This window comes from Urocampus carinirostris, chromosome 1, assembly GCF_059441175.1.
Source record: "Urocampus carinirostris isolate Australia breed hairy pipefish chromosome 1, RoL_Ucar_1.0, whole genome shotgun sequence".
NCBI classification, from domain to species: Eukaryota; Metazoa; Chordata; class Actinopteri; order Syngnathiformes; family Syngnathidae; genus Urocampus; species Urocampus carinirostris.
In genome coordinates, this window is record NC_142349.1 from 30,191,929 (window position 1) to 30,219,300 (window position 27,372).

The window sequence follows — 27,372 nt, forward strand, 5'->3', positions numbered from 1 at the left end:
CCGACACTTCCACAAAGCGTATAGTAAGGTTAAAGATCACTGACACATCCCCTTTTGACCAAGTCAGATCTGTGGGCGTTAAAAAAAATTAGTATGCACTCACAACAGGGCTTGTGTTGAATGTCCAAAGAAGCTGAGAGAACATGAAAAGCGTCACATCCAAATCCCTTCTAAGAAAGATAGGCGAAGGAGTACTGTCAGCATTGCTACAGAGATTGAAGAGGTGGGGTCACCCTGGAAGTACTCAGAATATACACTTCAGGAACTTTCTTTTTAGGGTGTACTCACTTCCGTAGCAAAGGGGTTTAGTTATTGATGGCTATATTTCGAGTTTGTTAGGGTTAAAATACATTTACACTGCTATAAAAGCTTTACACAGAATACCTGTTATTGTGTTTCTTTAGTGTTGTTTTCATACCTGTCAACCTGTACGGTTTTGCCGTACAAAGTACGTTTTTATGCATTTTAAGATAAGTACGACGTACAAGGAAATCTGTACGGAAAAACGCAAATTTGTCAATGATGGGTGCCATCCGGTATACACCGACTATCACGAAACGGCAAATCAATCAAGTCAAAGGAGTTCGCCGCGGAAGCCTCTATCTCGGTATCGTTTTTTTCGTTGCAAACGAAGCGAGCGTTTTGATGCTAATGTGCGCATGCGTCTGCCGCATGGGGAATTCCCATCATGCATCATTCCGAAAAAAAAAATATGGTGTACGATTATTTTGTATTTTGTATAGGAAAATACAACAGTTTGTACGGGCATGGAGCCGTGGAGGTTGACAGGTATGTGCTCTACTAAACACTATAAAGAAATCTCTGCAGAAATGTGAGGGTTGTCCTCACTGGTGTTACATACGGAAGTTACTTTCTAATTACGTAACATGATAAGTTGTTATTTTAGAATTACTAGTTACTTCATTTAAAACGTAATCTAATTAAGTTTTGAATGAAGTAACTAATAACTAAGTTATTGTTTTTTTTTCTGTAACACGCCTAACAATGGCCACGCCCAGATATATTTCCTAGTAAAACAATTAGTCTGGTTTTCAGGAATATGTAGGATAGATCACCATTTTAAATGGGTTGAACATAGCTGGAAGTAAGTCACATACACATTTGGACATCAGGTGGACGAAAGTGGGAAAATGACGACAATGCGCAACATCCAAATTATCCAGAAAGTAAACTCTCCTCAATATTTGTATTGATACGATTTTTAAAACCACATTACCTTAAACTTAAACGAATAATAAATATAACATTCAGAGAGCATAATTTCAATGTGGAGTTGCTTATAACATTTAACACATCATGCAAAAATAAGGCAGACACTGATGCAGTTGTTTGTTCTGACTGCAGGAGAAAAAAATAAGTCAGAGTGGTGGGGGAATGCATCTACTTCCCCTTAGAGGGAGAGAGAGTGAACTAGAGTGAGAGAGGGGGGCATCAAGCAAGTGTTCCAGGGATCCTCAGGTGTTTGTTTCCAGTCATGGCCGGGAACTCAGAGAAAGTACCGATAGCCTCTGCGGGATCCGAAGACCTGCAGCAGTTCATGCCTCCAGTACGAGACTGCTTTCTTGGATATTTCTTTTTCCTTTTTCTGGATAAAATCTTATGGGTGTCATTTGATGTGCTACTCATACTAACCCGATTTGATTCACGATAGATGTTTGTGTGCGTTTTCATGGCTTTCGCAGGCCTATTCCACGGTGGCTGTCAAACCGGCAACCACTGGCCGCGTCCTGAAGGCTGGCCTTGCAGTTCTTATCGCCGGGGCCGTGCTGCTGCTCCTTGGGGCCGCTGGAGTGTTCTACTTCTGGAACAACAATGAAAAACACGTAAGAAAATTCTTCCTGTGTGTCGAAGCGTGTGCTATGTTGAGGTAATCGATTGAGACATTTAGTCTGCTCTACCCAAAAAATCCGGATGCAGCAGGGCGGAGCAGTTTGACTTTTTGAGATCTAGAGAAATTGAGGAAAAATGTGCATGTAACTTCATAGCGAAAGGGCACAAACTGCTGTCTTTCACTGGAGAACACTCCAAACCAAAGGAATTTCTTTTTGGATTCTGCAGACAAGAACACTCAGATCTGAGATCAGCAAGAAATGTTCAACTACCGAGTGCATGAATAGAGTCCTTGTGTATAGGTGGGAATCTTAGAACAGCGGGATGGGGTGTGGGGCTTCTCTGGTCCAGTTGATGCTCCAGGGGCGAGAGGTGTGCAAGGGGGGAGGGAGAAACCAATGTTTTATTTTGGTATTCTGGCCTGACCATCAATTTAACATACCCATTATTTTGTGATCATGTTATACTTTCTGTTAAAAAGAGAGAAACAAGACGTAATATTGATACAGTACAATAAATATGAGAGAACTGCAATTAGTCGAGTCAAGTTATGGAGACATGGCTCAATCCAAGGAGTCTCAAGGGGGTTGCATATACCACTGACTATTACAGACTACAGACTATTATTACCATCCCCTGATCCAAAACCGACACGAGGGCAAGGAAAAACTCAAAATAATAACAATAAGAAATAATTAACGCTGTACCTGTTATTAAACAATGAGAAAATATTGTGCCAGTCACTGCACACTAAAATATTATATTTTCTACTTAAAGTACTTAGTTTGTGGATGGAAAAGATACTTTTGCGGTTTCAAGGCAGCTGTAATTAGAATACTGCTCTAACCCAACATCCCAACCAATCCACTAACAATTTTGAATCCTCTCAAAAGTTCCTCATACTATAAAGGGACACTGTGTTATATTTGACCACTAGATTTGGCTAAAATATGTCAAATGGAATCAATGGACTACATTGTTTCACAAATTGCTCATTATTGAAAACATAACAAAGCAATTGAATGTACAAAATGATATCTTGCTTTTATAACTCAGAGGGATTGATTAAATAAAAGGGACCCGGTGTTATATTTAACCACTAGATGTCACTGTATTGTGTCGTGTCACAGCAAGATGGCAGACAATCATCTCAGGTCCCTTTAGGTGAACGTCAGGTTATGTAAAATACAATTTCTCTGCCTACGATTATTTTAAAATGCACATGTACATGATAGTTCATGATTTTTTGTACTATTCAAATAAATACATTTAATTTTAATTAATGACGTTTTTTACCAATATTAGGCAATGTATAATTAACAATGTGCCTTCAATGTTTTGCCTAAGCAGAAGTCAGACAAAAATACATTTATCATTTGTCTACAATAATCTAATTTAAGATGGTTTCCCAGTCTAAAAGCCAGTCATTATTTTTGCGTTTGTCATAGCAGGCAGCCATTTTAACCGGCTTCAAGTGAAGATGACATCATCAGGTACGTTTACATAGAGGCAGTGATACGATCGGAAACAAAATATTTATTGCATTCCTATTATATAAAGCTATATAAATGTGTACAAGAATCAGATTAAGGTCTTAGTCCGATTTCAAGTTTTACAAATGGGTTAGTCGGGGGGTCAGCAATCTGCGGCTCTAGAGAGAAAAGAAGAGGGAGGGAACTATATATTTTTCAAATCTGGTTCAATTCAGATCAGGAATATTATAACGGTGGTCTACCGTTTGAACTGAACCGTCTTTATTGTCATTGAAATAGACGTATCGTGCATTTGCTATCACGGGGGCTTGCATGTGTGACTGCCTGTGTGTGCGAGTGTGATAACTTGTGTAAGCAGTCAGCTAAAGAGCAAAGTGGGCACACAAGTCAATAGGTCCACCCAAAATAAACAGCGACAGCTAGCTCTTAGCAGCTTGTAACTTTGAAAAGAAATTGATCAATTAAACCGGACTACGTCAGAAGAGCGCAAAGAAATGGTGATCCCCAGCGGGTGCTCCGTGGATTATTATTGGGTTAGTCAAGCGACTGAGGCAGCGACAGGAAAGAAAGGAAAAGCGGTGCTGCAGGTATGGCCTAATGTAATGGCTAAGCTACTCAAACTCTCACAGGCTACCCTTGCAGAACCTGTATCTCATCAACACCAGATGCATTACCCATGACACGGATGACCTGGAGCCACAACTCTTGGGAATCCGCTACAATCGGTAGAGTCGTATTTTAATTATCACGGAGACCTGGCTCAATCCAAGGATAGCAGCTAGCCAGCTACTCTCTAAATCGCTTTCTTACACTGGAAGGAGAAGCCCTCCAATTTTATTGTACTTTTGCTTGATGACAATAAATACCATTCGTCCAACTGCAATTCTGTGTTCTGTGTATTTATTTATTTATTATCTATAGTTATTTTGTAAAAGTTGTTTACTCTCAGTCACTAAGGACATCACCTCAAGGTAAGTTTGACCCCTTGGGAGCTTTTTTGAAAGGGTCTTGCTGCTTTGCGGATTTTCACGTTCTACGGTGGGGGTTCCTGGTCCCCATTGCAATAATTGAGGGATTACCGATTATCCCAAATTCTTAAACATGGAGAATGCAAGGAAATAGTATACGATTTATGCCTCAAATCTCTATATATTTCACTGGTATATTCAAATTATTTTCCCCCAAAATGCATTTTAAAAGACAGTATTTTGCCATGTTGCTATACGTGGTAATTAGTCGAAGGGGTAACGAGTGTTTTAAGCAAAGTTTTGGTGGTTTTTAGGGAGAATGTCTAGGTATTGTGTCACAGGTGGAACATGTTCCGTTCTGTACCTAATTGAAAAACATTGTCTGGGAATACCTTTAAAACATTTGGTGTCATTGGCCATTTCTCAATATCCAACACAAAGTAGAGTCTTGAGAACTCGTTTAAGTAGTCAGTTCTTAAGAACGCACGTTTTTTTGTAAACTGTTCACCACATTTTAGTAAGTAACCACAATGAAAAACAATTCAGTATTGAGAGTTTGTTTTATTTTAGCATAAGTTGAGTTGCAACAGGACCTAAGGGGCAGGTCACACAGCCGTTTGCGGCTAAATCACGGCTAAAATTTTGCGTTTTTTTTTGCCCGTGGTTGCCCGCGATGGAAAATGCGCAAAATTGGCCAACCCGCTGTTCATCGGTGGTATGCCCGCAAAACAGACGCCGGCGACTGTTCCGCTTCCTCATCGCGTCATTTCCGCGTCATTTTCTCGTGTGGACCACGGGTATAAAAGCTCCCGAGCCGGTGTTGTGCCCAAATCCGACTCCTACGGTCTCAAAGCGTCCAACAGCGCCCAACAGCGTCTGCTTCACGGCCAGAAATTTCTGACCGTAGTTCAGCCTCGATACGCCCGTGAAAGGCTATGTCCCCGCGCTCCAAAGAATTGAGCAGCACAAAACTTTGCGCTGCCACCCGCGCGCGAATTTCCGACCGCATCTTGTCTGTATGGCGATCTCAAAGCGTCCAATAGCGTCTGCCTCACAGGCAGAAATTTCTGGCCGTGATTCAGCCGCAAACTGCTGTGTGACCGGCCCCTTTGGAGCAACTAATTTCCTTTTATGAATGAAAGACAAGAACAGAAACGGAGACACTTCTTACTACTCAAGAAATGTTAGCATTTCGTCTAAACACAAATACATTTTAACTTAAAAGACAAAGACCCAGTCATGCAACGACATCCATGAAGCTGGCTTGCAATATTTTGGGGCAAATCTTTACTTACCAATCAATAAATTGCATGTTGAGAAACAGGTTTACAAAAATTCTTAAGTGAGAGATTTGCCTGCAAGCCTTTTTTTAAAGAATGTGAAGGAACTCAGTGTGAGAATGACTTTCATAGCCTGCATGCCATTGTGTTGTTTGCGTGTGCAGGTCTACAATGTCCACTACAGCATGAGCATCAACGGCAAAGTGGAAGAGGGCATGATGGAGATCGACACCGAGAACAACATGGAAAAGTTCAGTACCGGCAGTGGGGCGGACGAGGCCGTGGAGGTCCACGATTTTGAGATTGTGAGTGAGCAAACACCTCGGGGCGCCCGTGAAAAATAGAAAAGTTTTTAGCATTCCAAATGCGTCTTCCCTTGAAAAAACACAAGCTATTTTTTAAGCTATTTCCTTCCCTCAAGGGGATTACGGGGATTCGTTTTTCTGGAGGCGAGAAGTGCTTCATCAAGACCCAAGTGAAGGCCCGTCTGCCCGATGTCGAGGCTCTTGACAAAGACTCCATGACCTTTGAACTGGTAGGTTGAGTCCGGATTTCATTTGGATGTTTTTTCTGGTTGTAGAGATTTTGTATGGACCATTTTTTCATTGTTATGTTTGTTATCCTGGAACAGTAAAGAGAAAATATAGTTGTATGCAAGACCACTATATTTTCATGTAGTCTTTTTTTTAAATTTTGTTGCAATATCTGAACAATGCTTTCTATAAACAACAGAAGGTAAATTTAAGGCAAAATAATATTTTATTACCAGAACTATGAATTTATGCATGATCAAACAATTTCGGTCACCATGCCGATTGCGTTCCTGTATACGTGCACAAAACATCCTAACTATGACAAAGGGACTTGTCATCTTTTTAGAAAGAAAAATAACTTGAAGCGTTGACTGTCCGAACGTATCCATATATTCGCCACTCTGACCCCACTGCTTCACTAGGCCTATGCCCGCCATATGGGGCAGCCTACACGCTTCAATCGATGGATATACTGTAAGACTAGAAAGATGAGGCTTCTTCAAAGTGTCGACAAAGATCTGATCATAGGGGGGCTGCCATGTAATGGTGATTTCATACTGAAATCATTTCCAAGGGCTTAGATAATGAGGCCATCTGTTTATCTATCTATTTATCTATCTATCTATCTATCTATCTATCTATCTATCTATCTATCTATCTATCTATCTATCTATCTATCTATCTATCTATCTATCTATCTATCTATCTATCTATCTATCTATCTATCTATCTATCTATCTATCTATTTACCCAACTTTCCCAAAGCATCCATACTTACTTTTTTCTACCTTTGTTTCTTTCTTTGTTTCGTTCTTTCTTTCTTTCTTTCTTTCTTTCTTTCTTTGGCTCTTTCATTGTTCTTTCTTTTGCTGTCTTTTGCTCTTTTTTCTCTTTCTATTGCTCATTCTTTTTCTCTTTCTTTCTCTCTTTCTCTTTTGTTTTTTTCTTGCCTTCTCACTTTTTTGCTTTTTTTGCTTTTTTGCTTCTTTGCTTCTTTGCTTTTTTTGCTTTTTTGCTTTTTTTCTGTCTTCCTTCCTTCCTTCCTTCTTTCCTTCCTTCCTTCCTTCCTTCCTTCCTTCCTTCCTTCCTTCCTTCCTTCCTTCCTTCCTTCCTTCCTTCCTTCCTTCCTTCCTTCCTTTCTGCAGCGTTATCCTTCCACCAAACATTCATTGTGGAACGCTAGAGATTTTCATCATAGTCACACTCTTCCGATCACTCCATTTTGATTACTGTTGTGTTAACGGAATTTGAGCGAAGTAGTGAAATCCACATTCTTTTTGTTCACCTAACATCAATCGCTGCTTAGGTCTCAACTTTTCGAGGCATGACATTGTTTTCTGAATCATATATCTTTACATATGTTTATACATATACTGGTGTATATAAAATGACTCAATTACTGTCCTTTCAAGAAGTTTCCCCAAGACCACAAAGGGTCCTTCGTTTTACCGCCCAAAAAAAAAAGAATCCGATGAAGTAGTCAACAAAGAAAGCTCTACATTCAGTTCCAGGGACACCCACTGGCACAACGCACATGTCATTGTGCTTATTCAACTGAAGCTGTCTGATAATTAAAATCATTTAATTCCCCGTAAGATTCGCTTCCACATAAATCCACATCACCAGAATGGCTTTCACACGCACACAAGTCATTATCACGCACGGCCCTTCTTATTGCCTTTCCTAGCGTCATAAACGATCATTTGTTTCACATTTGCGCTTTTGTGCTTGATTGTGTTAGCGTCTCTCTTTGCCTGGGAAATGATCGTTTTGTTGCATATGTGTGTAGAAACAGGGAGATGTTCTAATGGTTGCCGCAGGCTCGTCGTTTATTTTAATTTAGAGTGATGGCATCTAGCGCATGTGAGCTAGAGACACACAAACCCCAGCTAGAGAGAATGGGTCAAATAAGCTCTTATTGGTTGTGCAATGGAGAGGGACCCTCGCCTTTATTTCCCCTCGAGCGAGTCATTTGTGCTGGACAGAAAACACAAAAACAGAAGTAGGTCTGCCAGATTCGATCCCTGCAAAACAAGTGCCTCCAAGTACAACAAGAAAAACCCTTCCACCTTCAGGATGTAAATATATTCCCAATCTTTCCAGTCGACAAACTTAACTTATCAATGTGGTCAGTCTTTTACCTCCCTGTAGATCAGGGGTCTCAAACTCAATTTAGCTGGGAGCAACTGGGCGTAGTCGGGGTGAGGCAGACAAGAAAGCTTAAACTGAAATATTCCGATGTCCTCTAATATATATTTATTTTTTAACACAAAATATGATGAAACAAATAATGAACATATTAATAACGTATAGGGAAATCAATCAGAAATAGATAAGTACATTTATAATAATAAAAAAATACATAAACGACTGAATAAAACACATCCTGCGATTGGCTGGCAATCAATTCAGAGTGTCCCCTGCCCACTGCCTGATGATTGCCGGGATGGGCTCCAGCACCCCCGCGACCCTACTGAGGATAAGCGGTGCAGCTAATGAGATGAGATGAGAATAAAACACACATAGTTGATCACTAGAAACAATACATTTTAATTTGGTTCAATCGACTGTATTATCAGTTCTTTAAGTTTTAACATGAATGGAAAGGTGAACATGAATTGTTCTGAACATGGCCCTTTTTGCCTACTCCTTACTGAAAAACGCCAGAAAAAAACTAATCAAAAAACGACTGAAAAATGATTCAAAAATGAATTTTGAAATTAAAATCTAGACCAAAAAAAAAGACCAAAAAGTAACCCCAAAAAATCCCTGGAAGATGACCCAAAAACGGAAAGTACACCCCCCCCCAAAAAAAAATCTAAACTGTAAAAATTTGAACAATGTAATGCAATGTTTGGAAAATAACTTAAAAGTATGGAACCTGCATGTCACTTCTCTGCGTTCATTGGGGCGGGAGGAAGCGATAAATCAACAACCATGGTGGTCGAAATGGCGGGAAAGTGAAGTTTTGGATTTAATTAATATTCGGGGGGACAATTATAGTCAGCCTCTGGTAGTACAATAACTTTAAAATTGCTAGATCCACACTGCCATTAGCATCCATGAGTACTTACGCAAACACAAGCCAATGCGTGTGACATCACGTGTCCTCTTCTGTGCATGCGGGACAAGTATGGTGTTCACACAGGAGATGCATAAAAGTCAGAAATCTCATACAAGTTGCATTTAGTCGGAAATGTGACCCCAAAAAATTAATTGAGCAATGAATTCTGCAGTGAGAGTCAAGACCCTAGCCTATCATCCCGCAGGCTGTGGTTGGCCCGCGGGCAAAGGGTTTGAGACTCCTGCTGTAGATGTTAATGAGTTGTGACATCAGGCATTCATTTAAATATAGCGTAAATAGGCTCAAGCCCCGAGGGCCCCTCACTCCGTTTGTTGTTCTAAAGGGTCGTCAGAATAGCTAATGTGACAAATCGCGCACTCAAGACTTGCTCTCGTTCCACCAGGATGACGAGGTGATGCCGGCCAAGTTCGAAGACGACCTCGTCTGGGTGGCGGCCGGTGCGCCCCTTTCCGACCCAGCTTTTCTCAGCGAAAAGATCAGGGATTTGTGCGGCGATCTTCCCATCTTCTGGCTCCGTCCCACCTACTCCACCAGTAAGCGGTTCCACGTGAGCGTGAAAATGTGGATGAATGTCAGACAAACAAATTCGCCTACGGGAACTTGAATGAGTTAGTATACTCGGCTGGCTAAGCAGTATGAATTACATGCCAAGCATGGGAACAGCAACGCACAGTTGAAATGATGTCGGAACTGAGATACTCTCATGTTCAAGTGAAGTGAAAAAAAGGTTACTGGTGTATACCAAATCCTCGAATACAAAGAGAAACCATTCAAGGAGCAACTGCTATAACATGCAGAGAATAGAGCAATTTCAATTCAACCGTTGCTGCTGTTACTGTTATGTAAAACCCTATAAATGGACAACTTAGACCGATTTTGATCTTGGTTGCCCACGAGAAGTCAGTTAATTAATTGTTTTGTTGTATACCAATTCGACTACTGCAGCGAATTACATTAATGCGCACGCGCAGGATTCCACATTGTTCGCAAAAAAATGTGAATGGTAGTTAAATACGATCTCTGGCTAAACCCCCAAACTAGCCTCATGCTAGCCTCATGCTTATTATACTTTCCCAAGAGTAAAAAATGCCACAGTTCTATGGATCTATATATTGTGTAAGTCCATTCTTCTGTCAAGCCGCGTACAAGCACAACTTGCAAACAAGCCCTCTATCTTCCCAATGGAGAACCCTTATGAAACGAAGAGAAAACAAGCAAGGTATTGGTTGATTGTGGTGAATGGGTTAATCTTTTATTTCATACCAAAATGTAAATGCGCAAAAGTTGATTTGTGGAATAATGACGTTCCGGTTTCGTCCCTTGTAATCGGATTACCGGCAAACAGATGTGTCCGTTGGCCTATAATCATGTGAACGATCCATTTAAATTGGTTCAAAAATCTGAATACTGGGGGCAGCACGGCGGCGCAGTGGTTAGCGCGTGTGCGGCACAGTTCTAAGGTCTTGGGAACCTCCTGAGTGGGTTCAAATCCAGGTACTGGACTTCCTGTGCGGAGTTTGTATGTTCTCCCCGTGCTTGCGTGGGTTTCCTCCGGGCACTCCGGTTTTCCTCCCACATTCCAAAGACATGCATTTCAGGTGGAATGGACGGTCCAAATTGTCCCTAGGTGTGAATGAGCGAGTTGTCTGTCCCTGTGTGCCCTGCGATTGGCTGGCAACCAGTTCAGGGTGTCCCCTGCCCACTGCCCGATGATTGCTGGGATGGGCTCCAGCACCCCAGCGACCCTACTGAGGATAAGCGGTGCTGCTAATGAGATGAGATAATGAGATAAGATCTGAATACTGATTACAGTCTGTGCATTCCCTGCATGTAAAGTAAAGCGATGATAGAGAACAAAAGTGTCTTCAACTTGCTAGCGTCAACAACTTGGTCCTGGCAAACACTCGTGGCAACCACCACAACTCCAGAGTGTGGACATGGAACCACACGGATGGAATCCACCACACTCAGGTAAAATACATCATGATCTCACAACGTTTCAAGAGTGGAATCAAGACAACAAGTACTTTCAAAGATCCAGAAGCCGACATGGGAAGCAATCACGACCTGGTCATATGGACCTCCGCGTTCACCTTCAGAGGAGCTAGAAGTCACAGAACCTAATAATAATAATAATAATAATAAGAAGAAGAAGAAGAAGAAGAAGAAGAAAAAGAAGAAGAAGAATTAGAATTATAATAATTATAATAATTATGATAATTATAATAATAATAATGATAATAGGGCAGCACAGCGGCGCAGTGGTTAGCGCGTGTGCGGCACAGTTCTAAGGTCTTGGGAACCTCCTGTGTGGGTTCGAATCCAGCTACCGGACTTACTGTGCGGAGTTTGTATGTTCTCCCCGTACTTGTTTGGGTTTCCTCCGGGCACTCCGGTTTCCTCCCACATTCCAAAGACATGCATTTCAGGTTAATTGGTCAGTTCAAATCATCCCTAGGTGTGAATGAGCGAGCGAGTTGTCTGTCCCTGTGTGCCCTGCGATTGGCTGGCAACCAGTTTAGGGTGTCCCCTGCCCACTGCCCGATGATTGCTGGGATGGGCTCCAGCACCCCCCGCGACCTACTGAGGATACGCGGTGCAGTTAATGAGATGATTAGATTGTATTTCGAAGCACCTTTCAGGAAACCCAAGGTCGCTGTACATACAATAGGACACAACAATAAAGGAAGAGTAAAACAAGAGTAAATCTACCGTTCAAATTTGACCTCGAGCGACTAAAAGATGCATCGGTGGTCAAGTGCTTTCAGGCCTTTATTGGCGCCAAATTTGCTCCTTTGCTCGCCTTGGACGACAATGTAGAACCCTTACCACCAAGTTCTCCAAGACAATGACTGAAACAGCCAGAAAAAAAAAAAAAAAAACCTGAATAAAATAAAACCGTGGGTTACAAACAAAATCCTCCAAAAGTGTGTAACGAAACAAGGAGTCAAGAAGAAAAAAAAACTCCCTGAAGGAGCAGCCTAGTATAAAGAAGCCAACAAGATTTTTAAAAAAAGCTTGAGAGAAGCAAAGGAGAAATTTACTAAAGACCAATGCACGGAGTTAGAAGAGTGCCTCAACAAGAATAATTCAAAGAAAGTGTTCCAGATTGTAAAGTACCTCACACATACAAAACAAGCAAAAGTCAAGATCCACCCACCCTTACCGCTCACCCAATATAATTGCTCCGTGTGCTTGGCTGGCATTTTTGGGAGGTTACAGTTTGTTCTGCGGGTTTTCATCATAGAGCGTCTCAACAGTGAACCTACATTATTCAATGAGCTCCCATGTGAAGGTTTTTTTAGCGATGTACAGCCAAAACGGGTTCTGTTGGTGTGACTCCTTGGCTGTAAACTATACTTAAAACAGTGTTCCTTAAATACTTGACCGAACCAAGCTTATTACCAGCGCTTCATGGACTTGGCGCATACCAATATCTGTGAAGAGCAAATCAGAAATGGAACGACACGGATGAAATTTGCATTGGAAAAGAGCCATGGATGAGTAATAGGTTCCCGACCCCTGCGAATACCTTTTGCACTCATCAGTAACAAATAAGTAGCTCTTTGCACTGTTATGTTTGGTGACTGCGCATGAGCGTAACTAAAAAGTTGAGAAAGAGAAAACCTCCGCACCAATTCAACCCGCTGTCAAAAGTTTTCCAACAGCCGCCTTCCTGCAGCACGGCTTTTGCGTTTTCAAAAGTTTTTTGATATCGCTCAGGTAGACAAAGAAAGACGAGGGCAACCCCCCGCCGCCGCCGTCAGGCACCCTGGGACGAGGAAGAAGAAGACGTGGAGGCCGAGTTCAACCCCGAGAACCCCTATCAGGTGATTCACTCCCACACAAAGGTGCAAATCTTTTGCCTCGTCGCGACCGTCCACTCGAATCTGCGCTCCAGCTGAGGAGTCTTTGCGGGCGGGCGCTTTCTCACAGCGGCAGATGCCGAGGTCACGGCGGAGGGCCGCGTATTGTCACTGCAAATCTGAGCGTGTCTGTTTGTTGCATTACGCGAGGGGCTCTTTAGGACAACTTTCCTTTCAGCGGGCAAAGCTCTATGAATAATTCCACAGACATTCCTCCTCCTCTGGTCTGTTTACCCTGCTGAGCTCACACAGACTCCATACATACACATGCTCACCCCTGCCCCTTCTTCTCTCGGCACACACACACATATATTTGTACCGGCACGTCTCCCTCTTTCTCTCTGTAATCCTCACAGTTAAACCTTCCCCTCCTTCCTTTGAAACCGAAGGAGTAAACAGAAAGCGGTTCCATATCAACGTGTTTGAAAAAATAAATTACGTGCGAGAGTTAAATACCTTCAGAAGAATAACACCTCAAATGTAACCACAATTAAATAATTCATATAGAGTCACATCATTAATATAGAGCAGTGCAGACTTGCGTTCAGACTTCTTATTTAAAACAAGGGTCTCTAACTCAAATTAAAGCGCTCGTCTCGGGACTGAGAGGTCGCAGGTTCGATTCTCAGCTCCTACGAGTTAAATGTCGACATGTCTTTGGACAAAACACTAAACCTCTTATACCCCTGATAAGCAAGTAGGCGCCTTGCATGGCTGTCGCCCCTATCGGTGTGTGAGCGTGTGTGTGAAGCACATTGTAAAGCTCTTTGGGAGGTCTTCAGTGACTTCAGAAGCATTATATAAATGCAGAGCATTTACTATTTACCTTTTACAGAGGGTTGGGTGGAAACAGTCCGGTGAGGTTGGGCCTCATCCAATGTTCCCTCTAAGCTGCGTGTATGCGCATTTGTGCACTGCTCAGAGCTTTTCTGCGTACAAGAAAATCTAGCCAGCTCACAAAAATCAGGGCTCGAAATTGCTAATTAAGAAGCGAATTAAGTCAAAGTTACAGCGCATGAAGGTAAAAATACAAGTGTTTCCCTGACGCTGTGTTCTGAATGCGGTATGTTGAAGTCAAGGTGAAAGTAGAATGAAGTTGAGTAAAGTCAGTAGAGTTTTTCGAGAACCGGCTTCTTCGGCTCGGCTCACTAAAAGGAACCAGCTCTTTAGGGTCTTAAACGGCTCTTCAGGTTGTTTTTGCTTTTTTAATCCCAACATGACCAAATATTATGTAAAATTATGCACAAAATGACTTAAAGTAAGGAGGGAATAGAAAGAAAAATAAAAAAATACCAAAATGAAAAAGTAGTGAAAAGCTGAGAAAAAAGAAACAAAAGGAAGAGGAAAAAAAGAAGGAAAAATTCAGAAAAAAAGAAGGAAAAAAAAGAAAGAAACAAAGGAAAAAAATAAATAGAGAACAAAAAGAAAAAAGTAACAGCTAGGAAAAAAATAAACACAATGAAATTTTTTTAAAGGAGGTTAAAAAAGTAGAAAAAACCAGGGAAAAAGAAGAAAAAGTTTGTGTTGAATTCAAATAATTCCAATTATATCAAGTCAATCTTGTTGCCAACATTGTACTTCCACTAAAACAATAATGATTAAATACAGTTCTGCATCGTGCAACCGACTAAATAAGCCCCCAAAAATGTTAGTATCTTGGTATCTTGCTCGTGTATCCAGTATCAGGTATCCATCCCGTCTGTCCTGTCCCATTTCGATCTCATCTGCCCCTGGCTTCCTGTTTTCCCGTGCTTGACTTCTCCGTCTCACTTCATCTGCCCAGCGATCGCCGAATTGCTTGCGTTTGTGTTCCCGCGCATGACTGCACCGTTTCCGTGAAATAAAGCTTGTGTGAAAATGTTACGCGTCTGGGTCCACCGTATGTTCGGATTCTCAAAAATCTTTATATTTGATAAAAAATGAAAATGAAAAGATATGCATATTAAAAATAAGTAAGGAAATCAATCTATCAGGAATAAATAAATTAAACAATAACTATACAGGATATATAAACGAGTAAAGAAACCACATATAGTTGCTGGCTAGAAAAAGCACATTAAAATGTTGAAATATTGTCAGTAAAAATATTCTATAAAGTACTGCCAAACCTCCCGTTTTGCTCCTGTTATGTATTCTATGAATAATGTTGTTAAAAACACGGACTCGTTCATTTTGAAGGACGACACAGACAGTGTTCATTTTACCTGTGAAAAGTGATGGGTCCCGGGGACTCGCATGCTCAAAAATCTATGGGTCCCAACAGAGATCTACGGGTCCCCAAAATTTAGTGTTATCCGGGTTGAAATTGTAAATCGGCGACAAATATATAAGTATATAAATCTATATATTCATTCAGTTTTAATCATCACAGTTAATTGGTAATACAAAGCAGTTATCACTTCAGATTTTTTAGTTCACAAAAATATTGTACATTATACAAAATAATATTGCTGAAATATTAGTCTCTATATTCATGCAGTTTTAATCACTTCAGATTTTTCAGTTCACTTATTCTTCGTTGTTTGCTGTCCCGCCACAGTTGTTGTGCCTTCTCAATGTCCAATTGCAGCAACAGAATTTCCATAGCTAATTTGTGGTTTTCATTGTCCCGATCCAATGTGCTTTTCTGAAAGTTCGTATTGCGAAATGTTTTATGCAATCCAGTTTTTTTGGCACGCTGGGAGCACGCATCACAGGACATGTAGCCTTTATTATCATCTGCCTCATAGCATAACCAGGAATATAATTGAGTCCATTTTGGCAGAAAAGTCCTTTTCTTGCTAGGAGTATTCTTTTGTTTATTATCTTTCATCGAATTGTTAGCTTCAAAACACGTGTTTTCCTTGCCATCGCGGTCTTCTGAAGAATTTCGTTTTTTCGTGCCGGAATTATTGCCGTTGTTATCACTTTCTGCATGATGTTTCGACTTATTACTGTTTTTTCGGAGGCATACTTCTCTTTCACTCGACAACCACCAAAACAATGACGTCATCTCGAAACAACGAGATCTCGTTTGCCGAGATCGGCGCGAGACCAAAACAACAATGGCGTATCTGCCCGACGAAAAGTTTGGAGTGCGGTATATCTTTGTTAAAAAAAAAAAGTAATCGGGTAATAATGACAATTTGGTGTCAAAAAAGTTGCGTCCCGGGGACGCACGTTGATTTGACACAATGCGTCCCCAGCAAAAATGATGCGTCTAGGACGCAGGGACGCGGGCAAACGAGAACACTGCACAGATGTTATCGCTGTGGTTTAGAGCGAACGTGTTATGGGATAGAACAGCTTGACATTTTCCTGCGTGCAACGCAAAGAAAAGAATAAGCTACATTGTATTTAAGGCCGCAGAATTTCAAATGTAGAAAAAAGGTAGCAAGTTTTAGTCCGTAATTGACGGTAGGTTCTTTAAACGAGCTTCATTTGCTAAAAAAATAATTGGATCACTTCGTGCAAGCTTGGCTGAGAAAACAAATTGGCAGTTAAGTGTCCCCTCAATCATACAGTACATACAAAAGTGTACACTCAGGCCGCTTTTTGCGTGGTTTTGCTGTGATTCTCGCATATGTGCTTAGAGCAAAACATGCCATTGACAGCGTTTTAAAGGTATTCCCAAAAAGGTTTTTTTTTCTATTAGGCACAGAACATGTGTTATTCCTGGCCACAATTGTGCAAATATCACGAAAGTTGCTCTCAAACTTGCCTCGTCTGCTTTATAGCAGTGACGCTATTGAAGAAACACAACACTTTCAAAATGGCAAATCTAGTTAAAACAACATGTGAGGCAGCTCGAAACGGACAGCGATTGTAGTGAACAGTGATTGCATACTGCTTATTTTGCTTGGAGAAATTGGAACTTGGATAACAATGTCACTGGGGTCTTGTGACTGTTTAGTTGGAGTTGCATGCTTCCACCTCAAAAAGCTGCGTGGAATAAATTTACATATCGCCGTTAGAAGCGTGCGTTCCCTGTTTTTCTTTGCCTTTGTGGCTCTTCGTTGGTTATTTTCGCCGTGTGTGTCTCATTGATAGAATTTTGTCCGACTAGCTCCCTTTTACGAGTCGGTGCTGCCGAGGGCTTTCCTGTTTTGTTTGCTCCCGGTTGGCGCTCATTGTCTGTATGATGTTAGGCCGGCTAACCTGGTGTTAGCGCCAGTTTTGCCGTGTCCATTGGTCTATTACCGGACAGATTTGCGTTTGTCGCCGGAGCCGTTGCTGCATTTTATTGTTGGTTACCGGTTAGCTTGGTTGTTGACGGCGTGATTTTTTGTTCACCAGTCTGATGTTTTTCCCCTAAGGCTGTGGCTGTGGTGTGTGATTTTTTGGAGTTAGCCCCTTTTTGGCTGCTCGCGCTACGTTGCACCACTACTGCATCCACCTGCGACACAACGCATAGGTATTCTTCACAACAAATAGCAAAACCTTGCTTAAAAGAGTCATAATCTCTTCAATTAATGAAATGAAATCAAACCAAAGTTATTTCTAAAACCCTTTTCAGGAGTGCTGTATAAAAACATTCAGCGTAGAATAAGACAATAAAAATCCCCTCCTTTATTCCCACCCAACAACCCAAAACACTTAATACATGAACACACTCAAATATTAAAATACAAAAAAAGAAAGAAATAGTAATAGAAATAAAATTTGATTATAGCAAGGCACAGACTAACCATGTGAGGAAAGGAACCTAAGGCGGGCTTATCCACACTGACAAGGATGGCAACAGATGGTCTCAGGATTTTTAGTCATTGAACTACATCCTACCAGTGCTTGCCCCCAAAATGAGGAAACATTGAAATATAAAAATATAAATTACAAAAACTGCAGAACAAAGAATAAAAAATATGAAATAAAAAGTGAAATGTGTTAAAAAAATCGAAATTATAGCCAGTTAAAACCCATATGAAAAAATAAGTATTGAGCCTCCACTTCAAAATATCAAGGGTCCCCCCAGGACTGATGTCCTCCGGCAGACTGTTCCATAGGTGACGACCAAAGTGGCTGAATGCTGCTTCACTGTAGGTTTTGGTCCTCAACCTGGGAACAGTGAACAAACCGATGCCAGAGGACCTGAGGGGCCAAGAGGGCTGATATGATAAAAGCAAATCAGACATATAGAATGGCCCAAGACCGTTAAGACATTTAAAAACTAGTAAAATCACCTTCAAATTGATCCTGGGAGCTAATGCAGCAATTTAAAAACTGGTGTTATATGATCTCTCCCCTGCTGCTGAATTTTGTAGTAATGGCAATGTTGTTTTTTGGGAAGACTGGAGAGCAGGGCATTGCAATGATCTAAACAAGAAGATATAAAAGCATACACCAGCCCCTCCATGTTTGCCTGTAGAGAAATGGCTGTATTTTGGCAATATTCTTTCATTTTAGTTACATTTTGGATATTTGGAGGAAATTAAGCTCAGAGTAAAAAATAACACCCATCTTTTCTTAATGCAATGTAAAAGTCTACAATCTTGCAGTTTTGGTAAAAGTTTTCTCTCTGACAATCAGGACCAATGACTGATACCTCGGTTTTATCCTGTTTGAGCAGTAAGAAGTTCTCTGCCATCCACGACTTAATATCTGAAAGAGAGCTGGGTGTTGTCGGCCTAACTATGGAAATTGACTCCATGTCTCCTGATGACATCCCTAAGGGAAGCATATCCATATTAAAAAGTACCGGGCCTAATATTGAATCATGGGGAACACCACATGTGACTTCATGGGTTCTGGAGGAACGTCCATCCATACCTACTAAGAAATGCAGGTCTGTTAGGTAGGAACAAAAAAACAGTTCAAAACAGTACAAAAGATTCCTACCAGGTTTCTGAGTCTCTTTCATAAAATGTGGTGATGTACTGTGTCTGAGATCCAGTAGCATCAGAACGTTAAGTTTATGAAATCCATATTATACCTGATGTCATTCAAAATCTTTAAAAGGAAGGTCTCTATACTGTATTCGATCCTAAAACCAGACTGAATTTTCTCTTAAATGCTCTCTGTGGAAAAAAAAATCAGCTTAATAAAAACATTTTTTCTAAAACTTTGTTTAAAGACAGTAGGTTGGACACTGGACGGTAATTATTAAAAATGTGCGAGTCTAATTTGCTCTTCTTCAGATGCGGCCTCACCACCGCCGTTTTAAATGCAGCATTGAAAATGCCCGCCTGGAGAGAGCAATTGACTATATTTGAATACTGTTTCTCAAAGGATCCATAAAATGTCCTTAAAAGGGATGTGGGATTTGGGTCTAAAAGGCAGGTTGTTGGGTTGACTTGCGAAAAAACTCGACCAAGTTTCCTTGCAACAATCAAGGCAGAACTTTCCGGTGATTCCTCAGGTAAAATCGATTGTCCAGCTATTATAGATCTTATGTTTTGATTGGCTAAAAGGCTGGACTTGATTTCGGTCATTGTAGTTCAGAAGTGGTCTGCAAAGTCCTAACAAAGATCATTTGTCGGCTCCACAGGGGACTTTTTAAAATCAAATTTAGTGAAAAGGTCCCGGGTGGAGAAAATTATTTTTTATTGTCAGGAATTAGTTTTTAATGTATGTTGTCCTTTAACACGTAAAACAATATGGCAACAAGCTTAATTGGGTTTTGGTGTTCCTCCTATGACATCACAGCTCAAAACGATAAAGACCGAGATATGCTGTCTTCAAAATGCAAAATCTCTGAAAATAATTGGAATGTATCCAATAAATACATAGAGATTTAATGCAAAAACTATGTAAAGCTTCCTCAAAATGTACACATATTGGTATACCCAGGGTATACCCAAATTCAAAAACATTCAAAATGTGAGGAAATAGTGAAGGATTTTTTGCATAAAATGTAAATATCTATTTCAAAATATACGCCTGTCTTGACGTTTCGCTGAAAAAAACTCAAGAGTGATTGTGTTGTAATGTCTTGAAATGACAGCTTAATTTATTTGGCTTCTTGATGTCCGCTGCCAACATCTTAGCAGGCACGCCAGTCTGCTTGTTTCCATCTGTGGTCAGGGCTTCGCCAAACTTCCTAGTCTTAGATTAGGGAAAAAACATCTTGTTTGTCTTTTCACTCCATCTTTCTCCGCCTGTCTCGTTATCCGTGTTAAGTTTATTTTACATGGGGGCACTTGAGGGTCTAGTCTACTTTGTGTCAACACTTCAAACTCAATGATCTTTTTCCGTGCTATAATGCGGCCAATTGTAAAAAAAGAAAAAAAAACACTCTGCCAGTTGAGCGTCACTGCTCCCCAGTGTAGTTGAGGTGCAATTGCAAACGATTGTAGCAAGATAATAATAAAAAAAGAGCCCCAAGGGGGAGGCGCCCCACTATATGAGAAAAAGTGTTAGTGGAATTTGCCATTTCAAGTCCTGCTTTCGTCCGATGACGTCACAGCTCTATACAGTATGAGCCAAATCAGTCAACTTCATACCTGTCAACCTGTACGGTTTTGACGTACAAAGTACGTTTATTATGCATTTTAAGACGTGTACGACGTACGAGAAAATCTGTGCGGAAAAACGCAAATTTGTCAATGACGGGTACCATTCGGTATACACCGACTATCACGAAACGGCAAATCAATCAAGTCAAACCAGTTCACCGCGGAAGCCTCTATCTCGGTATCGTTTTTTCCGTTGCAAACGAAGCGAGCGGTTTGATGTAGTGAAAGGAAGTCCGTCTCTGTTTAGAGAACCGGCTTTTTCAGCTCAACTCATTAAAGAGAGCCGGCTCCCAAACGGCTCACTTGCTTTGATGCATTATATTATAAAACATTATTGTTAAATAAAGAAGTTAAGAAAAAAGGAAGTATAAAAGGAGAAAATGAAAAAAGACAGGTCTGTGGTTATCCTTTTAATCAGTATATTACAATAATAATTTAATGCAGAAAATGAATTAATAATTTGAATAAGAAATGTATTTTTTCCTTCTACAGTGAACGTCCAAGCTACATAATTTTTTAACCTTTTTTTTAATAATAAACCTCATTCATGTCGGGCAACTCAGGATCTCACAACAAAATGTTAATTAACAATATATGTGATATAATGAGGGCAGCACGGCGGCACAGTGGTTAGCGCGTGTGCGGCAAAGTTCTAAGGTTTTGGGAACCTCCTGTGTGGGTTCAAATCCAGCTACCGCACTTCCTGTGCGAGGTTTGTACGTTCTCCCCGTGCTTGCGTGGGTTTCCTCCCACATTCAAAAGACATGCATTTCAGGAGGATTGGCCACTCCAAATTGTCCCTAGGTGTGAATGAGCGAGTGAGTTGTCTGTCCCTGTGTCAGGAATTAACCTGCAACCAGTTCAGGGTGTCCCCTGCCCACTGCTTGCTGGAATGGGCCCCAGCATCCCCGCGACCCTACTGAGGATAAGCGGTGCAGCTAGAGAGATGAGATGATAGAATGAAACACATGTACAATATAAAATGTTAAACTCCATAAATAAACACGTTTGAAAAAAAATATGGTGTAAGATTATTTTGTAAGGGAAAATACGACAGTTTGTAAGGGCATGGAGCCGTGGAGGTTGACAGGTATGCAACTTGAGACAAAATTTCTCGAGTCCCGACGAACAGAATATTTTGCAAAATAACTGCATAATTGATTTGAAACCCTTTCAGAATTTGGGAATACCTTTAAGTGGGAATCGGGCATTCGAATGTAACGAAAACCTTCAAAAAGTTGATTTTCTCCTTCAAACCCAAGCATGTGGAAAATAATGACTAAAGTGGTTTATTTATATTGGCGTTCGGTCGATAAAATATTGATTCATCCATCCCATGAGTAACTGAGCGATCTCTGCCTTCCCTTAGAATAATAACCTGGAGGGGGAGGATACCATGAGCGTGGACCCGCGTTTGGACCACGAGGGCGTTTGCTGCCGAGAGTGCCGTCGCAGTTACACGCACTGCCAAAGGATTTGTGAGCCGTTGGGGGGCTACCACCCGTGGCCTTACCATTACAGAGGCTGCCGAGTGGCCTGCAGGGTCATCATGCCTTGCAACTGGTGGGTGGCGCGCATTCTGGGTATCGTGTAAATACACCCGCCCACCCGGCAGCAGGCCAAAGAAGAAGCCAGGGGGAAGGAAAGGGCTTGTTTTGGGAAAATTCCCGGGGAGAGGAGCAATGTGTTTTCTCGTGCCGTAGGTTGCCTTTAGTCTGACCATATTTGGACTGAACCAAACAAACACAAGTTTGACTCAAATGGGCAACTGCCCACACAAGATTCTGGAATGCCAAATTTGCTATCATAGGGGAAGATAATGTACAACTATATAATATATTCAGCAACAGCAGAAACATAAACTTATGATTATATTCTGGGTCTTTTCCCTTCCCTGATGAATGTAAATCTATGAAACGTGTGCAACATTCTACAATCAGACGTCAGCATCTTTTGTAGAAATTCTCCTCAGCCCTGTGAGAAATAGCTCTGACCTCCACCTACCCCGCACTCCCACCTCCTTTTTAGCCCCCACTGCACAAGTACTAAATTCCACTCATTAGGCAAGGCTCTGTAAGCTCCTTCATCCAAATGTATTTTTAGCTGCACCGGGGGGAAAATTGAAAAGTGCAATATGACATAATAAACATCTTTGGTGTTTCTTGATGAATTGACTCCTTTTTAAGGGTGGGTGAGGGCCAATACTGGGTATCAGTACTCACAACAGCAGTTGATAAGCCACAGTCTTGTGCCATTTTCATTTTAGTACAAGAATGATTGGACACATTTATAAAACAGTTATTATTGTTAGGGATGTTCAATAACACATCTTTTGAGCTAGATACCCATAACAGTTGAGTTCTCAATAGTACTGATACCAGTAATATCCATCCATCCATTATCTGTACCGCTTATCCTCAGTAGGGTCGCGGGGGTGCTGGAGCCCATCCTAGCTATCTTGGGGCAGTGGGCAGAGGACACCTTGAACTGGTTGCCAGCCAGTCGCAGGGCACACAGAGACAGACAATTTGCTCGCTCATTCACACCTAAGGACAATTTGGACTGGCCAATTAACCTGACATGCATGTTTTTAGAATGTGGGAAGAAACCCACGCAAGCACGGGGAGAACATGCAAACTCCACACAGGTAGGTTTGATCTCAAAACCTCAGAACTGTGCCGCACACGTGTTAACCACTGCGCCGCCGTGCTGCCCTGATATCAGTACCAATACCACTTATATATAGAGAATAACACTTGGAAAAATACCTTTTCCTCTCAGAATATTTTCTGTTTGGGTTTTTTTAGCATCCAATTAAAGGTCAGTGTGTATTATTCAGCGCTTACTTGAAAAACCCCGTCCATAGAAAAAACTAAATTGATTTAAAAAAAAAAAAAAAAGCAAAAGTATAACTATAATATATATGTAGAATTTTTAAAACACTTTTGGTTCAAGAAATCTTGATTCATTTAATACAAAATAATCCTCACCTAGATAATTGTTCGCCATCTTGCAGCTATGGGTACTCGAAAACCAAAACCTTCTTGCACAGCTCGGCAAAAAAACTGAAGAAACAGTTGGTTTGTTCAATTTGAATATCCTTAGTTTGTATGCTTCCTTTTGATACATACCCTTTGTTTTAGATTGCCTTACACAATACAGTGACATTTAGGGGTCAAACACTATGCACTGTCCCTTTAATATTCTTGAAATTTCTAGTGTTTGTTAAATGGCCAACCTAGTGTCAGCCACCGTTACGAGTGGAGAGACCTTAAAAAGGGATGGTAATGTAATACGTATGCCCATCTCTCATAAGGCTACAATCATACACTCAGATTTTTCATTTAAGTTATCTTTCAAGGGGAGACATTTTTTATCAAAGGTATTAGAGCAAGGGTGGTCAATCATGTTCTCTAAAAGGGATACTTGCAACGGGTGGTCAATCATGCTTCCCAAAAGCAAGGTGTGTGTTTTAGTCGTTTCCCATCTCCAACACACTTCATTTATAGGACAAACTCGTTCTCAAATCCGTCAGAAGACTGAGGTCAATGGGGATGAAATATTCTGGTGTTCAAGGAATTGATCTAAATACAAATGCTTAAGACCAAGGGCAATAGTTTTGTACTGGCATTGGTAGGGATATTATTTTGTAAGTGATCACAAATTAGTGGCGGCGATAAAAAAAAATGATTGCGCCATATCGATGGGGATATGACACCTCTGTCCATGCAAAAACTATGCCATTGTGTAGGACTCTGACTGACCTGGATTTCCCACCCCTAAAGTGCTGTTGGTACACAGCAAGTTTGTTCATGTTAATTTTAATAATAGAATGCTATCGTCCCTAAGCCCATGAGCGTTTATTCAACACATTTTTGCAGTGTCCGCATATAAGCACTTTCTGGTATTAATGTTATCAAGAACTGTAGGTACTAAAGCGTACGAACAATGGTATGAAAAATGTAGTTTTTAACATTCAGTTATTTATTAAGATATTTGATCTTTTCGGTTGGATATTTTGGTGATGACCACACGATGCTTTTCTCATGAGAAGCACTTTTCTCCATATGTTTCGCTTTTGTGTGTGTCTGAAGGGCCAGGTTTCCAGAGTTCTTCACTGTGATCCTTGCAGCTTCTATAGGTCTTTAATGAGGCTATAGACTCTGTTGCCGTCATGCTGGAAGATCAGGATGCAGAGCTTTGCTGCTTTTGATGTCAGAAACGCACTCAGGCTTGGAAGGCGTCAAGTTTGTGAAGATGTCGAGTATCTGAAATGATACGTTTTGTGTCTTGACTCCTATCTCGGGCCTCTCAAATGAGCATTTCAACTATCCCGAGATGAATGTATAGAATTCAATTGTGGCTGATTAACCCAACACGTGGCTTTGTAGGATGCTCAATATTAACACTCCTGTAGCACCAGATGCCCACTCACGGTCACTCTGAAACGTGCGCATTCGAGGAATTAAGGTCTTCACTCCCGCTTCTTGAAACTCACTCCTCTTCAAAGCTGACCAAACAAGGCAGCTAGCATTTGATTTGATACCAACCTAAGCGTGCTGAACTAAATCCTCCAGCTTCAGGACATTTTCCAGGCATCCTTCTTTCGTATCAGTGATGCCACATTTCATCCCTACCGGCGCATAAACAACTTGGCTCCCTGCCACTTCGTATTGTTGTTCTTGGTAGTGATGGATCCCTGCGCGCAAGACATTCAACCCCATCAAAAACAATAGTCAGAGACAACAAATGACGTGACAACGTTAGTAAGGCAAACAAAAACCCTTTATTTCGACCTTGGTTTGAATCGCACAAGCAGTGGAATGCAGCCTAATGCTGTGGGATATCTCTATGAACATGGGGGCAAAAGCAAGGAAAACAAATCTGCAGTATCACTGACAACCACTACGTCAACTCTTGTTAACTTCGTAATTTGATTTGAGCTCGGATATTAGAAAAGAGAGTGCTTTAGTCAGTCCTTAATCACATTGAAAATATCTTGAAGTATTTAAACCAACAGATGTCCGCTGCTAGTTAAAATGATGCAAACACTAATAAAAAAAAAAAAAATTCTGTTGAGCAGTGTGGGAAATGTTTGACAAAATTATTACAACCAACAGCACTATGTACCAGCATATCTGTTCTCAAATACAGTGTGCTTTGAATTTGCAAAAACTTAATCATGAACCGTTTTTCACCGTGCATTTGCAGAAAATGCTTTTGTGGGGATATGAACAAGGATTGGTCTATGTGCCCCTTATTCCAAGAGATGTGGATCAACTGAAAGGCACAAAAACCACCATTAACAATGAGATACTGGGATGCGTTAAGAATTAGACCATCAGCTTGATGTGTTTTCTTGTGACAAATGGGGCTCACGATGAATATATTTGAACAATCCATCAAAAAAAAACTTGAGATTACAATGTTTCTGAACTCACCAGATGTGTTTTTTTTAATCCTTTCCAATTTCCGAAATATTCAATGTCAAAAACGTCTCCAAGACTTCTGGAGCACCCTCTTATCTTAAGTTTCCGTCAAAGCTGCTTCATTTTCAATATGCTCTGCTGTGTGATTGCCGATTGATTTCCTATGGGTTGTTTTCCACAACGCCAGGGTTTTGCTTTCACAAAACAGCGAAGGTCTGTATCAAGAACCACAAAAGCCTTTTGCTTTATAAATACTAGTGGACGAGACCATACATAACCTTACACGGCAGAACGAGTCAATGCTAACAAAGGTGCACTTGAGATGAAACCATTTGAAGTAAACCTTTACCTTTGAACTTTATCAATTGTATGTGCTATGAACTATTCACTAGTAATGCTTGAACAACTTTTAATTTAAAAAAATTCCAGTTACTTCAGACAAAATATGCATGTACAATTGAGTTAGCTAACTGACACGGTTGATACGTTTGGTCAGTGTTTTTATTTATTCAGAAAATGCAGCTTTGAGTTAGGAGTGAAACACATGATTGTAATGTTCAAGCATTAATTCAGATAGTTTGATTTTAACTGTGACCAAATTCATATTTAACAGTGCCGTGCAGCACAGTTTACTCTTCACATTAAGCCTTTTTCGGAAATCTAGAGAGGGAGGGGCACCCCCAGGCTGTACATGCCACGCACCACAGGAAACGGTGCCCCTACGAATGGTTAAGGGATCCACCCACCAACCAAGATGCTAAAAATATAATTTTTCTTTATTCTATTTTCTTGGAGGAAATACGGGGTTTGGGGAGAGATCTGGAACTTAAACCATCTAAGTAAGGGTGAGCAAATATTTCTAGAGAGCACTTGAAATGACATTGAACCAGAGCCGTACCACACTCATCAGAGTTTGCAAACTGCATCGTGAGGAGATGAACTGAAACGACCTGTACCGGGTAGGGGGGAAGTTGCTTCTGTGAACAAAGTAAAGCTCTGAAAGAAGGAAAGCGGAAAAGTTGGAAAACCACCGCTGAACTCCTGATAGGGTTACATAGAGATCCATTCAGGTCAAAGGAAGGGGACAAAACAGGCAGGAGGAAGAGGAGCGACGGACGTCGGCTTTAGTGGTTCTTCAACTTAACATCGTCAGGTGGGCTCGCTTCCACTTTTCTCTTGCCCACATCTTTCCAGTTGGTGCTCAGGACAGTGCCGCTTGACTCAGTCTACATAGACCAAAAATATATTAAAAAAAATAAAATCACATTCAAAGCATTGGAATGAGGCGATGTATTTCATTAAAAGTCTGGTAATGCAACACCTCTCAGCTTCAAGAAGCCTAGATTTTTAATTTAGTTGACGACAGCAGTACTGATTTTATGCTTTTTAAAAAAACTCCAGGGCTTAACTGAACTAAGAAAATTCAGCAGGATGACA

General features: G+C 40.9%; 2 protein-coding genes across 4 annotated transcripts in view; one reads left to right on the forward strand and one right to left on the reverse strand.

The window, feature by feature from the left end:
- The first annotated feature begins 1,450 nt into the window (after positions 1-1,450).
- LOC148374264 (leukocyte cell-derived chemotaxin 1-like) lies at positions 1,451-22,639 on the forward strand. The gene is made up of 7 exons (XM_088354796.1): positions 1,451-1,567; positions 1,704-1,844; positions 5,757-5,897; positions 6,014-6,127; positions 9,593-9,743; positions 12,934-13,040; positions 21,876-22,639. The coding sequence occupies exons 1-7, from the start codon at positions 1,496-1,498 to the stop codon at positions 22,098-22,100; spliced, it is 951 nt and encodes a 316-aa protein (XP_088210922.1). The 5' UTR covers positions 1,451-1,495; the 3' UTR covers positions 22,101-22,639.
- A 2,634-nt stretch (positions 22,640-25,273) lies between these two features.
- The window catches only part of sugt1 (SGT1 homolog, MIS12 kinetochore complex assembly cochaperone), a 32,359-nt gene continuing 30,260 nt past the window's right edge, over positions 25,274-27,372 (reverse strand). For all 3 annotated transcript variants that reach the window (XM_088334477.1, XM_088334486.1, XM_088334495.1), the window contains one exon: positions 25,274-27,161. In XM_088334477.1, the coding sequence (XP_088190603.1) occupies positions 27,060-27,161 (102 nt within the window). In that variant the 3' untranslated portion in view covers positions 25,274-27,059. The remainder of the gene's footprint in view (positions 27,162-27,372) is intronic.